Genomic DNA, 15,908 nt, shown 5'->3' on the forward strand with positions numbered 1-15,908 from the left:
GCGTTGTTTTCGGTAGCCTGGCATGTGTGAGCCATTCACTAATATTTTTCGACCGTTTAAGGGCCATGCGGGGGGGTGGTTCGTCAGAGAGTATCTGGTGGATAAGTGGCCAGAATTGTTTTATAATGCTCTTTATCCTATTGGTGTTAGGTCCAAAAGTGGTCACGCAAGTTATCCTATCTCTTTCTGGTATTCTTAAGCAATTTCTTGGGATACCCTCGAGCTAATAATTTGGATTCAAGGATTTCAGCATGGAGGCGATAGTTGTAAGTGTCGGAGCAGTTACGTCGCAGCCGTAGAAACTGACCAAACGGAAGATTTGTTTTCAGGCTTTGAGGATGGTTGCTACGGTGGTGGAGTATCGAGTTTCTGTCGGTTTCCTTTCTGTAGAGGGTACCTTCTCATGGTCACTTGAACCGAGTTGCATCAAGGAACCTTTCATAAACCTACACCCTAGAACACAACCTGCTTCCTCTGGTCTCATTGTCCCACATGTGTTTGCTGATCACACACACATCCCTAGAGCCGCCCTGAGGTCATGTGTCCGACATATGTTCCTGTGGTTAGCACTGGAGTGGTGAATGTTACATGTATGAAGAGCGCCAGAACTGGGGTTCGATTGCAAATGAGTAATTGCATTTCTCATTGAAGCCGATTCCCAGCTGTGCCTTTCTTTTCTAGGGTGACCGTGGGGAGACTGGGGCACCGGGCCCTCCTGGAGACAAGGGGTCGATGGTAAGGAGTAAGTCTGCATTATCTGTCTCTTTCTGATTGGACCCCTCCCGTCTTAACATTTGTTATATGTTGGCTGCTTTGAATATTCATATTGTGAATTATCTCATCTTGGGGCGCGTCTCTGAAAGTGCAAGAGTAGAGGTGCGAGAGTGAAAGAGAAACAGGGGGGCATGGAATATAGGAATGACGGAGTGACAATGATACAGGACTTGGTAAGACAGTGCCAGTGGAACTGGGCGTGGCAGCGTCTCTACCGACGCCCCAGCGATGGTTTCACCTGGAACGGGCTTTGCTAGACTTTGGGGGCCTTTGCAGCTGAACAGACCCAAGGGACCAGCGCCCTTTCAGGGTTTGGCCAAACTCTGGCTTGTACCAGACCAAAGCCCTTTGCTGTGCCTTGATCAGGCATAGGAGATGGCAACCAGGGGGATCCAGAGGGTGAGTCTGAGCATCGCATGCCCTGCCAGCAGGGTCGGACACCCCAAGAAAAGTGGCCCATCCCTCGACTCAAAAAAGCTGCCCTCAAACCATCATCCGTGAATCGCATCAATTCACAACTTTACAGAAAATGCTATCCCAAAAATTCACACTTGGATAAATTGCCCTTTGCAATAGGATGGCCAACTTTTCAAAATGGCTTTGCAGGACACTTAACGTGCAGAGGCTCAAAAATGGTTTATAGCGTTCAAGATTTTATACAGAGCCAGGGTCGGATTGGCCCCTCTGCCTTTCGGCCCGTGGCCGGGCCAAAATCATCACTGGGGATTGGGGGCCGGTTTCTGGCCATGCTTGGGCCAGTTTGGATGAAAAAAATTGAAAAACGAAACAAATTTTCTTGCATTCTTTTTTTTTTCTAAAAGCCTTACATCCTTCTTAGGTCGATAAATGAGTACCAACACAGGTTGGGTGATATTGTATGCATATTTGTTCTATAAAAAAAGAGCTTCAGCGTAAGTGCTATACAATAACATATTACATTTGGCGTTGGACATCTGTTTGGATTCACAGTCATTTAGTGTACTTAGGAACAATGCTATTTGATGCCACTTCCTGTTTTGTCAAGGGGTGAAAGGCGGTGCTTCATCGCTTCCCGGGATGTGACTTTGGGGTGGGGTCAAATGAAATCACTTCCTGTGATGTCATCAGAGGTCAAGGGGCGAGAGGTGGGCCACTTTTCTGAGGCGAGGGGTGGGCCACTTTTTTTGGGTCACCGGGCCTATTTCTTGTCCCAGTCCGACCCTGTACAGAGCACCAACATATGGATACTTTTGTTTAGATATGACTGTTGTGATGTTTAAATGTCCTGTCCTCTCTGGGTGCAGAGCAGTCGACCATTGACTGATGACTGCACACCTGGTGCACGCACAAAACAAACCCCAAAACACATGTGCCTGCTGTTTAGGGAAACGTTCAGTGCAGTGCACTGAAAGTGCAAGTTTCAACTTCTTCCTACACTTTTATTTTAAAATGAAACCATTCTGGAGCGGTTTCTTTTTAAAATAAAAGCCTAGGAACAGAACAGTAAAATTAAATTAAAAGAAAAGTTCTTACCACTTACTAATAGTGACGGTGACAGCGTCAGCGAGGTTGGCGGGCCGCGGCTCTAGAATCCAGACAATGGCAGCTCCAGCAGCAGACAAATATAAAGTCTGTCGTTGTGTGTCTTACCGATTCCAAGGATGGGCACACTTATGCCATCTAACAGCATAGCGTGGTACAGGATCCATGCCAACATGCAACTTTCCCTCCAATGTGAAGTGGGTGGGTCCATGTAAAGGGATGTCCATAGCATTGACCTAGCTGCAAAGCAAAGTGGAGCTGGCCAAGCAGTGGGGAAACACGAGTTGACGCAGAGGTAGGAGAGTGAAGGGGGTTATTGAGGAATCGGATCAGGTTGGGCAGGTGAATTGCGGGCGTACTGGCCCAGTGAGCATGGGCAGGAGAACTTGCTCACTGTTTACACATCTAAAATGACCTGCAGAGGAAGCGGGAAGCACCAGTGCCCAGCGGAGCTACCGCAAAGTGCAGCCGATGACTGCTTCTTCCCAGCCGTGCCAGACTTTCAGAGGCACTGGCTCCCAAGAACCCACCCGTCCCGTCTCTGCATGCCTCTGCACGCGCATGCTGTATTGGTGCACGGTGGGATACACTGGGCACAGGCTGGGTAGAGAGAGCTGGGTACAGAGTGCATACTGCATTCAGCTATTCATACATCCACGATGCCTGATCCCACATAGCATGCCTGCTGCCTCTCCTCCGTGGTGGCGGGGGAGGGGGCGGCCCACAGGATGTCGAGGGCTCTGTGTAGGGATCTCTTTGTGCTGTTTATTCACACCACTGAGCAAGCAACGTGTGTGTTATTTTGGTGCCGCTCACTATCCCTGTGGCAGTCAGCACCTCACGGCGGCCAAGCCTCGGTGGCACAGCGCAGAGAGCAAACCAACAGTACAGGGGTGGTGGGGTTGGTCGGGGCGTAGGGGGATCTGTGTATGTCCGAGAACTGCAAAATCTCCTAGGATTTGCAGTGTACATGTAGGGGGCGGAGCCAGAAGAGCGCTCATGGTGGCAATGAGCTGCTCCGCCCCTCTACTCCATGCCGTTGCAGGTGCTTTTTTTTCTTTTATCTTTTTCTTCTCGGTCTTGCTCAAACAGGCCCGGCTGTGGGCAGAACCCAGCCCTAAGGGACGCCACCCATATACAAATGATTTTGACCCAGCCACGGGCGGAGGGCCAATGGCCCAACACGACCCTGCCTGCTAGTAGAGGGTAGGACATTACAAGGGTTTCAAAATGTCGCCATCTGGTGTCTGGGCTGCACCTGAATGGGAGGGTGTAGCCGATTGCTTCCCCCCTCCCTTGGCCTGTCTTGCAAGATATGTCGGCTGATGGCTCTAAGATTATCCTGCATTACGTCCCACCTGCAGAGAGATGCAGGCACCATTGCACGCTCATCATTACCTGCAGAGAGATGCAGGCGCCATTGCACGCTCATCATTACCTGCAGAGAGATGCAGGCGCCATTGCACGCTCATCATTACCTGCAGAGTGATGCAGGTGCCATTGCACGCTCATCATTACATGCAGAGAGATGCAAACACCATTGCACGCTCATCATTACCTGCAGAGAGATGCAGGCGCCATTGCACGCTCATCATTACCTGCAGAGAGATGCAGGTGCCATTGCACGCTCATCATTACATGCAGAGAGATGCAGGCGCCATTGCACGCTCATCATTACCTGTCGAGAGAGGCACCATTGCACGCTCATCATTACCTGCAGAGAGATGCAGGCGCCATTGCAGAGAGATGCAGGCGCCATTGCACGCTCATCATTACCTGCAGAGAGATGCAGGCGCCATTGCACGCTCATCATTACCTGCAGAGAGATGCAGGCGCCATTGCACGCTCATCATTACCTGCAGAGTGATGCAGGCGCCATTGCACGCTCATCATTACCTGAAGAGTGATGCAGGCGGCATTGCACGCTCATCATTACCTGCAGAGAGATGCAGGCGCCATTGCACGCTCATCATTACCTGCAGAGAGATGCAGGCGCCATTGCACGCTCATCATTACCTGCAGAGTGATGCAGGCGCCATTGCACGCTCATCATTACCTGCAGAGTGATGCAGGCGCCATTGCACGCTCATCATTACCTTCAGAGAGATGCAGGCGCCATTGCACGCTCATCATTACCTGCACAGAGATGCAGGCGCCATTGCACGCTCATCATTACCTGCAGAGAGATTTAGGCGCCATTGCACGCTCATCATTACCTGCAGAGAGATGCAGGCGCCATTGCACGCTCATCATTACCTGCAGAGAGATGCAGGCGCCATTGAATGCGCATCATTACCTGCACAGAGATGCAGGTGCCATTGCACGCTCATCATTACCTGCAGAGAGATGCAGGCGCCATTGAATGCTCATCATTACCTGCACAGAGATGCAGGTGCCATTGCACGCTCATCATTACCTGCAGAGAGATGCAGGCGCCATTGCACGCTCATCATTACCTGCAGAGAGATGCAGGCGCCATTGCACGCTCATCATTACCTGCAGAGAGATGCAGGCGCCATTGCACGCTCATCATTACCTGCAGAGAGATGCAGGCGCCATTGAATGCTCATCATTACCTGCAGAGAGATGCAGGCACCATTGCATGCTCATCATTACCTGCAGAGAGATGCAGGCGCCATTGCATGCACGCTCATCATTACCTGCAGAGAGAGGCACCATTGCACGCTCATCATTACCTGCAGAGAGATGCAGGCGCCATTGCATGCTCATCATTACCTGCAGAGAGATGCAGGCACCATTGCACGCTCATCATTACCTGCAGAGAGATGCAGGCGCCATTGAACGCTCATCATTACCTGCAGAGAGATGCAGGCACCATTGCATGCTCATCATTACCTGCAGAGAGATGCAGGCGCCATTGCATGCACGCTCATCATTACCTGCAGAGAGAGGCACCATTGCACACTCATCATTACCTGCAGAGAGATGCAGGCGCCATTGCATGCTCATCATTACCTGCAGAGAGATGCAGGCACCATTGCATGCTCATCATTAGCTGCAGGGAGATGCAGGCGCCATTGCACGCTCATCATTACCTGCAGAGTGATGCAGGCGCCATTGCACGCTCATCAATAATAAGTGGGCGCTGCAGCTCCTTCAAACCTTGTTCCTGCAACAGCAGAGCTCCTGATGATAGTTTAGTCTAAAAAGAAAGAGAGTATGGGCCAAGATGTCTTCATGAGCCCAGAAACATTAGAGCAGGTCAGGACCTTCCGTCTCCATAGCGACGGAAAGGGGGGCCGGGACTCTGGCAATGCAGCTGCTTGGCTGATCACGAATTCCAGGCCAGACATTAGCCCAGAAAGTATAACCGAGTAAAAGTCCACTTGATCCTTAGAAAGACCCGTCCTCTATGCGGGCACTGACCCGCTGGAACAAACTCCTGATCCTGGAACTGAGGAAAATGCCCCAGACCTGGCGTATTGCCCAATCCCAGGCTACTCTAACTGAAAGTGGTCGCAAGCGGGAGCACTTGTGATGCACGTGTAATATGTCATTTAGTATGGCAGTCTCCCTCCACAACATTGTGGTAATCTGTGCTAGTGATGTTGATGGATTGACATGAGTGATTCGGGAATGGGGTGCAGCTCAGTGTGCTTTGCCCTCTGTATTTTTGTGGAAGAATAGTGGATTGTTTGGGGCTCCTGGGCTCATATCTCCAAAGTGAAGACACATAACTGTGGCCAATCAAGTAATTGCACAGCAAGAGCATGAGAGGGGAGATCTCCCACAGTGAGGGGCTGTGACACGAGGAGAAAGCGGGGAGATCTCCCATAGTGACAGGCTGTGACATGGAGGAGAAGGAGGGGAGATCCCCCACAGTGACAGGCTGCGACATGGAGGACAAGGAGGGGAGATCTCCCACAGTGACGGGCAGCGAGATGGAGGAGAAAGAGGGGGGATCTCCCTCAGTGACGGGCAGAGAGATGGAGGACAAGGAGGGGAGATCTCCCACAGTGACAGGCTGTGACATGGAGGAAAGGAGGGGAGATCCCCCACAGTGACGGGCAGCGAGATGGAGGAGAAAGAGGGGGGATCTCCCACAGTGACGGGCAGCGAGATGGAGGAGAAAGAGGGGGATCTCCCACAGTGACAGGCTGCGACATGGAGGAAAGGAGGGGAGAGCTCCCACAGTGAGGGGCTGTGACACGAGGAGAAAGCGGGGAGATCTCCCATAGTGACAGGCTGTGACATGGAGGAGAAGGAGGGGAGATCTCCCACAGTGAGGGGCTGTGACACGAGGAGAAAGCGGGGAGATCTCCCATAGTGACAGGCTGTGACATGGAGGAAAGGAGGGGAGATCCCCCACAGTGACGGGCTGCGACATGGAGGAGAAAGAGGGGGGATCTCCCACAGTGACGGGCAGCGAGATGGAGGAGAAAGAGGGGGGATCTCCCACAGTGAGGGGCTGTGACACGAGGAGAAAGCGGGGAGATCTCCCATAGTGACAGGCTGCGAGATGGAGGAGAAAGAGGGGGGATCTCCCACAGTGGCAGGGCTGTGACATGGAAGAGAAGGTGAAATCTACCACAGTGACAGGCTGCGACATGGAGGAGAAGGAGTGGAGATCTCCCACAGTGACAGGCTGCGACATGGAGGAAAGGAGGGGAGAGCTCCCACAATAACAGGCTGCGACATGGAGGACAAGGAGGGGAGATCTCCCACAGTGTCGGGCTGCGACATGGAGGAGAAGGGGAAATCTTCCTCAGTGACAGGCCTCTGACATGGAGGAAAAAGAGGGGAGATCTCCCACAGTGGCAGGGCTGTGACATGGAAGAGAAGGTGAAATCTACCACAGTGACAGGTTGCGACATGGAGGAGTAGGAGGGGGGATCTCCCACAGTGAGGGGCTGTGACACGGAGGAGAAAGCGGGGAGATCTCCGACAGTGACAGGCTGCGACATGGAGAAGGACGGGAGATCTCCCACAGTGATGGGGTGCGACATGGAGGACAAGGAGGGGAGATCTCCCACAATGACAGGCTGCGACATGTAGGACAAGGAGGGGAGATCTCCCACAGTGAGGGGATGCGACATGGAGGAAAGGAGGGGAGATCTCCCACAGTGACAGGCTGCGACATGGAGGAGAAGGACGGGAGATCTCCCACAGTGATGGGGTGCGACATGGAGGACAAGGAGGGGAGATCTCCCACAGTGACGGGGTGCGACATGGAGGAGAAGGAGTGGAGATCTCCCACAGTGACAGGCTGCGACATGGAGGAGAAGGAGGGGAGATCTCCCACAGTGACGGGATGCGACATGGAGGAGAAGGATGGGAGAGCTCCCACAGTGACGGGGTGTGACATTGAGGAGAAGGAGGGGAGATCTCCCACAGTGACGGGGTGCGACATGGAGGACAAGGAGGGGAGATGTCCCACAGTGACAGTCTGCGACATGGAGGAGAAGGAGGGGAGATCTCCCACAGTGACGGGGTGTGACATGGAGGAAAGGACGGGAGATCTCCCACAGTGACAGGCTGCGACATGGAGGAGAAGGAGGGGAGATCTCCCACAGTGACGGGGTGCGACATGGAGGACAAGGAGGGGAGATCTCCCACAGTGACGCGGTGCGATATGAAGGACAAAGAGGGGAGCTCTCCCACAGTGACGGGGTGCGACATGGAGGCGAAGGAGGGGAGATCTCCCACAGTGACAGGCTGCGACATGCAGGGAGAAAGAGGGGAGATCTCCCACAGTGAGGGGGCTGCGACATGGAGAAGGAGGGGAGATCTCCCACAGTGATGGGTTGCGACATGTAGGAGAAGGTGTGGACATCTCCCACAGTGACAGGCTGTGACATGGAGGAGAAGGGGGGGAGATCTCCCACAGTGACGGGGCTGTGACATAGAGGAGAAGGAGTAGAGATCCCTCACAGTGACAGGCTGCGACATTGAGGAGAAGGAGGGGAGATCTCCCACAGTGATGAGCTGCAACATGGAGGAGAAAGATTACATGGGGCTGAGACATGGAGGAGAAGGATTAGATGGGGCTGCGACAAGGAGGAGAAGGATTATGAGGCTATGACATGGAGAAGGATTAGATGGGGCTGCACAATGGAGGAGAAGGATTAGATGGGGCTGTGACATGGAGGAGAACGATTATGAGGCTACGACATGGAGAAGGATTAGATGGTGCTGCAACATGGAGAATGATTAGACAGGGCTGCAACATGGAGGAGAATGATGATTAGACGAGGCTGCAACATGGAGGAGAAGGATTAGGTGGGGCTGTGACATGGAGGAGAAGGATTAGATGGGGCTGCGACATGGAGGAGAATGATTAGACAGGGCTGCAACATGGAGGAGAAGGATGATTAGACGAGGCTGCAACATGGAGGAGAAGGATTAGGTGAGGCTGTGACATGGAGGAGAAGGATTAGATGGGGCTGCAACATGGAGGAGAAGGATGATTAGACGGGGCTGCAACATGGAGGAGAAGGATTAGGTGAGGCTGTGACATGGAGGAGGATTTGATGGGGCTGTGACATGGAGGAGAAGGATTAGGTGAGGCTGTGACATGGAGGAGAAGGATTAGATGGGGCTGTGACATGGAGGAGAAGGATTAGGTGAGGCTGTGACATGGAGGAGAAGGATTATATGGGGCTGCAACATGGAGGAGAAATATTACATGGGCTGTGACATGGAAGAGAAGGATTAGATGGGGCTGCGACATGGAGGAGAAGGATTATGAGGCTACGACATGGAGAAGGATTAGAAGGGGCTGCGACATGGAGGAGAAGGATTAGATGGGGCTGTGACATGGAAGAGAAGGATGAGACGAGGCTGCGACATGAAGGCGAAGGATTGGATGGGGCTGCGACATGGAGGAGAAGATTAGATGGGGCTGCAACGTGGGGGAGAAGGATTAGATGGGGCTCTGAGATGGAGAAAAAGGATTAGATGGGGCTGCAACATGGAGGAGAAGGATTAGACAAGGCTGCAACCTGGAGGAGAAGGATTAGATGGGGCTGCAACATGGAGGAGAAGGATTAGATGGGGCTGCAACACGGAGGAGAAGAATTTAATTAGCTGGGCCGGCAACATGGAGGAGAAGGATTAGATGGGACGGCTACATGGAGGAGAAGGATTAAACTGGACTGCGACATGGAGGAGAAGGATTAGACAAGGCTATGACATGGAGGAGAAGGATTAGATGGGACTGCGACATGGAGAAGAATGATTAGACGAGGATACAACATGGAGGAGAATGATTAGATGGGGCTGCGACATGGAGAAGAATTAGATGAGGCTGCAACATTGAAGGAGAAGGATTAGATGGGGCTGTGACATGGAGAATGATTAGATGGGGAATGTAACATGGTGGAGAAGGATAAAACAAGGCTGCGACATGGAGAAGGATTTGATGGGGTTGGACATAGAGGAGAAGGATTAGATGGGGCTGCAACAGGGAGGAGAAGGATTAGACAAGGCTGCGACATGGAGAAGGATTAGATGGGACTGCGACATGTAAGAGAAGGATTAGATGGGGCTGCGACATGGAGGATAAGAATTAGACGAAGTTGCAACATGGAGAAGGATTAGATGGGACTCTGACATGGAGGAGAAGGATTAGACAGGGCTGCGACATGGAGGAGAAGGATTAGACGCGGCTGTGACATGGAGAAGAAGGATTAGACGAGGCTGCAACATGGAGGAGAAGGATTAGGTGAGGCTGTGACATGGATGAGAAGGATTTGGTGGGGCTGTGACATGGAGGAGAAGGATTAGGTGAGGCTGTGACGTGGAGGAGAAGGATTAGATGGGGCTGTGACATGGAGGAGAAGGATTAGGTGAGGCTGTGACATGGAGGAGAAGGATTATATGGGGCTGCAACATGGAGGAGAAAGATTACATGGGGCTGTGACATGGAAGAGAAGGATTAGATGGGGCTGCGACATGGAGGAGAAGGATTATGAGGCTACGACATGGAGAAGGATTAGAAGGGGCTGCGACATGGAGGAGAAGGATTAGATGGGGCTGTGACATGGAGGAGAAGGATGAGACGAGGCTGCGACATGAAGGAGAAGGATTGGATGGGGCTGCGACATGGAGGAGAAGATTAGATGGGGCTGCAACGTGGGGGAGAAGGATTAGATGGGGCTCTGAGATGGAGAAAAAGGATTAGATGGGGCTGCAACATGGAGGAGAAGGATTAGACAAGGCTGCAACCTGGAGGAGAAGGATTAGATGGGGCTGCGACATGGAGGAGAAGGATTAGATGGGGCTGCAACACGGAGGAGAAGAATTTAATTAGCTGGGCCGGCAACATGGAGGAGAAGGATTAGATGGGACGGCTACATGGAGGAGAAGGATTGAACTGGACTGCGACATGGAGGAGAAGGTTTAGACAAGGCTATGACATGGAGGAGAAGGATTAGATGGGGCTGCGACATGGAGGAGATTAGATTAGATTAGACGAGGCTGCAACATGGAGGAGAAGGATTAGGTGGGGCTGTGACATGGAGGAGAAGGATTAGATGGGGCTGCGACATGGAGGAGAATGATTAGACAGGGCAGCAACATGGAGGAGAAGGATGATTAGACGAGGCTGCAACATGGAGGAGAAGGATTAGGTGAGGCTGTGACATGGAGGAGAAGGATTAGATGGGGCTGCAACATGGAGGAGAAGGATGATTAGACGGGGCTGCAACATGGAGGAGAAGGATTAGGTGAGGCTGTGACATGGAGGAGGATTTGATGGGGCTGTGACATGGAGGAGAAGGATTAGGTGAGGCTGTGACATGGAGGAGAAGGATTAGATGGGGCTGTGACATGGAGGAGAAGGATTAGGTGAGGCTGTGACATGGAGGAGAAGGATTATATGGGGCTGCAACATGGAGGAGAAATATTACATGGGCTGTGACATGGAAGAGAAGGATTAGATGGGGCTGCGACATGGAGGAGAAGGATTATGAGGCTACGACATGGAGAAGGATTAGAAGGGGCTGCGACATGGAGGAGAAGGATTAGATGGGGCTGTGACATGGAAGAGAAGGATGAGACGAGGCTGCGACATGAAGGCGAAGGATTGGATGGGGCTGCGACATGGAGGAGAAGATTAGATGGGGCTGCAACGTGGGGGAGAAGGATTAGATGGGGCTCTGAGATGGAGAAAAAGGATTAGATGGGGCTGCAACATGGAGGAGAAGGATTAGACAAGGCTGCAACCTGGAGGAGAAGGATTAGATGGGGCTGCGACATGGAGGAGAAGGATTAGATGGGGCTGCAACACGGAGGAGAAGAATTTAATTAGCTGGGCCGGCAACATGGAGGAGAAGGATTAGATGGGACGGCTACATGGAGGAGAAGGATTAAACTGGACTGCGACATGGAGGAGAAGGATTAGACAAGGCTATGACATGGAGGAGAAGGATTAGATGGGACTGCGACATGGAGAAGAATGATTAGACGAGGATACAACATGGAGGAGAAGGATTAGATGGGGCTGCGACATGGAGAAGAATTAGATGAGGCTGCAACATTGAAGGAGAAGGATTAGATGGGGCTGTGACATGGAGAATGATTAGATGGGGAATGTAACATGGTGGAGAAGGATAAAACAAGGCTGCGACATGGAGAAGGATTTGATGGGGTTGGACATAGAGGAGAAGGATTAGATGGGGCTGCAACAGGGAGGAGAAGGATTAGACAAGGCTGCGACATGGAGAAGGATTAGATGGGACTGCGACATGTAAGAGAAGGATTAGATGGGGCTGCGACATGGAGGAGAAGAATTAGACGAAGTTGCAACATGGAGAAGGATTAGATGGGACTCTGACGTGGAGGAGAAGGATTAGACAGGGCTGCGACATGGAGGAGAAGGATTAGACGCGGCTGTGACATGGAGAAGAAGGATTAGACGAGGCTGCAACATGGAGGAGAAGGATTAGGTGAGGCTGTGACATGGAGGAGAAGGATTTGGTGGGGCTGTGACATGGAGGAGAAGGATTAGGTGAGGCTGTGACGTGGAGGAGAAGGATTAGATGGGGCTGTGACAGGGAGGAGAAGGATTAGGTGAGGCTGTGACATGGAGGAGAAGGATTATATGGGGCTGCAACATGGAGGAGAAAGATTACATGGGGCTGTGACATGGAAGAGAAGGATTAGATGGGGCTGCGACATGGAGGAGAAGGATTATGAGGCTACGACATGGAGAAGGATTAGAAGGGGCTGCGACATGGAGGAGAAGGATTAGATGGGGCTGTGACATGGAGGAGAAGGATGAGACGAGGCTGCGACATGAAGGAGAAGGATTGGATGGGGCTGCGACATGGAGGAGAAGATTAGATGGGGCTGCAACGTGGGGGAGAAGGATTAGATGGGGCTCTGAGATGGAGAAAAAGGATTAGATGGGGCTGCAACATGGAGGAGAAGGATTAGACAAGGCTGCAACCTGGAGGAGAAGGATTAGATGGGGCTGCGACATGGAGGAGAAAGATTAGATGGGGCTGCAACACGGAGGAGAAGAATTTAATTAGCTGGGCCGGCAACATGGAGGAGAAGGATTAGATGGGACGGCTACATGGAGGAGAAGGATTGAACTGGACTGCGACATGGAGGAGAAGGTTTAGACAAGGCTATGACATGGAGGAGAAGGATTAGATGGGACTGCGACATGGAGGAGAATGATTAGACGAGGATACAACATGGGGGAGAAGGATTAAATGGGGCTGCGACATGGAGAAGAATTAGATGAGGCTGCAACATTGAAGGAGAAGGATTAGATTGGGCTGTGACATGGAGAAGGATTAGATGGGGAATGTAACATGGTGGAGAAGGATAAGACAAGGCTGCGACATGGAGAAGGATTTGATGGGGTTGGACATAGAGGAGAAGGATTAGATGGGGCTGCAACAGGGAGGAGAAGGATTAGACAAGGCTGCGACATGGAGAAGGATTAGATGGGACTGCGACATGTAAGAGAAGGATTAGATGGGGCTGCGACATGGAGGATAAGAATTAGACGAAGTTGCAACATGGAGAAGGATTAGATGGGGCTCTGACGTGAAGGAGAAGGATTAGACGGGGCTGCGACATGGAGGAGAAGGATTAGACGCGGCTGTGACATGGAGAAGAAGGATTAGACGAGGCTGCAACATGGAGGAGAAGGATTAGATGGGGCTGCAACATGGAGGAGAAGGATCAGACAGGGCTGCGACATGGAGTAGAAATATTAGACCAGGCTACGACATGGAGATGGATTAGACAGGGCTACGACATGGTGGAGAAGGATTAGATGGGGCTGTGACATGGACACGCTGCAACATGGAGGTGAAGGATTAGACCAGGTTACGACTTGGAGGCGAAGTATTAGATGGGGCTGTAACATGGAGAAGAAGGATTAGACAGGGTTGCAGCATGGAGGAGAAGGATTAGACAGGGCTGCAACATGGAAGAGAAAGTTTAGACATTGCTATGACATGGAGGAGAAGGATTAGATAATGCTGTGACATGGAGCAGAAGGATTAGATGGGACTGTGACATGGAGGAGAAGGATTAGACGGGGCTGCGACATGGAGCAGAAGGATTAGATGGGGCTATAACATGGAGAAGAAGGATTAGACAGGGTTGCAGCATGGAGGAGAAGGATTAGACAGGGCTGCGACATGGAGGAGAAGGATTAGATGGGACTGCGACATGGAGCAGAAGGATTAGATGGGGCTGCGACATGGAGCAGAAGGATTCCTTCTCACTCATTGAGGAGCGTATAGTGTAGCGGGAAGGCCGGAGTGTGGGATGGCGGTGGGAGCATGGCTCCCCGGATGGATGGTGATCATTCTATGGAGTGGGGGGCTGGCTCAGATCACAAAGAGCAAGGAACAGTGGCTAGGCAGCTGGTGGGCGGGGTCTGTGGGTAACTGAATTCCCAAGAATTCCCGGTCAATGAATTTCCCTCTAAGAGGCACTTCTTCAGGGCCGGAAAGAAATCCTGTGATCCCAGGATTGCCATCATGGGATGTTTATACGAGTGGCAGAATCTGCGCACCACGTACTTTGAAGCAACTATTTTTCTGCAACAAAATAGTAGCCACATCGTTTTTTTAACCCAATCAGATTTTGAATTGATCACTTGTGTCAACATGCAGAAGCGGGGGGGGGGTCCGTGTGTAGCCACATCGTTATGTATAAAGGACACTGCAAGCTTCCTCCGAGCTGCGTGACCTTCTAAAGGAACTCAGCCTGGGTGGGGGTACACGAAGGGCTGAAATCATCCGGGGGATCCCCCTCTGTGGGTAGAGCGCAGCACATAGTAGCAACAGTTTGCAGGAGGAGTGCAGGCATTTGCAGAGAGAAAGCTGGGTGCTCCTAGAGTGGGGTGAACATAAGAGAGAAAAGTGTTAGGACACTAAAAGATTAAGTGAAGAGCACGGTTGTGAAAGGTTCTGATAGAATGCAATGTTCTTCAGTAATGGGACACAAGCTGAGAGTAGGCAGTGCCCATTCTATGCTGCATCAGAATGCTTGTTGGGAAGTCATCCTGATGGATCGCTTGGGTGCACACCATTTGCCAATTGCTTCGTTGTGCTTTATTCTTGTGATAGACTCTAAAAAGGCAATATCGAAAGGTCTGTGCTAGGTTTGGGGGTGCGACGGTAGCGATAGGGTGAGGTGCGACCCTCTTATCATACGATGCCCCCTGTGGCACAGTCCTCCTTCACTCGTTTTATAGCACTGGGTTCGGGGGTTCTCTGGCAGCGATAGGGTGAAGTGCGCCCTATGGCACGGTGCTCCTTCACTCGTTTTATAGCACTGGGTCGGGGGTGCACTGGTAGCGATAGGGTGAAGTGCGTCCTATGGCACGGTGCTCCTTCACTCGTTTTATAGCAATGGGTTCGGGGGTGCTCTGGCAGCGATAGGGTGAAGTGCGTCCTATGGCACGGTGCTCCTTCACTCGTTTTATAGCAATGGGTTCGGGGGTTCTCTGGCAGCGATAGGGTGAAGTGCGCCCTATGGCACGGTGCTCCTTCACTCGTTTTATAGCACTGGGTTCGGGGGTGCACTGGTAGCGATAGGGTGAAGTGCGTCCTATGGTACGGTGCTCCTTCACTCGTTTTATAGCAATGGGTTCGGGGGTGCTCTGGCAGCGATAGGGTGAAGTGCGCCCTATGGCACGGTGCTCCTTCACTCGTTTTATAGCACTGGGTTCGGGGGTGCACTGGTAGCGATAGGGTGAAGTGCGCCCTATGGCACGGTGCTCCTTCACTCGTTTTATAGCACTGGGTTCGGGGGTGCTCTGGTAGCGATAGGGTGAAATGCGCCCTATGGCACGGTGCTCCTTCACTCGTTTTATAGCACTGGGTTCGGGGGTGCTCTGGCAGCGATAGGGTGAAGTGCGCCCTATGGCACGGTGCTCCTTCACTCGTTTTATAGCACTGGGTTTGGGGTTGCTCTGGCAGCGATAGGGTGAAGTGCTCCCTATGGCACGGTGCTCCTTAACTCGTTTTATAGCACTGGGTTCGGTGGTGCTCTGGTAGCGATAGGGTGAAGTGCGTCCTATGGCACAGAGCTCCTTCACTCGTTTTATTGCACTGGATTTGGGGGTGCTCTGGTAGCGATAGGGTGGAGTGCGACCTATGGCACAGTGCTCCTTCACT

At 52.0% G+C, this 15,908-nt stretch overlaps 1 protein-coding gene across 2 annotated transcripts in view; it reads left to right on the top strand.

Annotated features, from left to right (window-relative positions):
• COL27A1 (collagen type XXVII alpha 1 chain) overlaps positions 1-15,908 on the top strand; it is a 1,990,256-nt gene that overhangs the window by 1,119,736 nt on the left and 854,612 nt on the right. For both annotated transcript variants that reach the window (XM_069609095.1, XM_069609096.1), the window contains exon 26: positions 682-735. In XM_069609095.1, coding sequence (XP_069465196.1) covers positions 682-735 — 54 coding nt within the window. The remainder of the gene's footprint in view (positions 1-681; positions 736-15,908) is intronic.

Source organism: Ambystoma mexicanum, chromosome 8, assembly GCF_040938575.1.
Source record: "Ambystoma mexicanum isolate Mex_15411 chromosome 8, UKY_AmexF1_1, whole genome shotgun sequence".
Lineage (NCBI taxonomy): Eukaryota > Metazoa > Chordata > Amphibia > Caudata > Ambystomatidae > Ambystoma > Ambystoma mexicanum.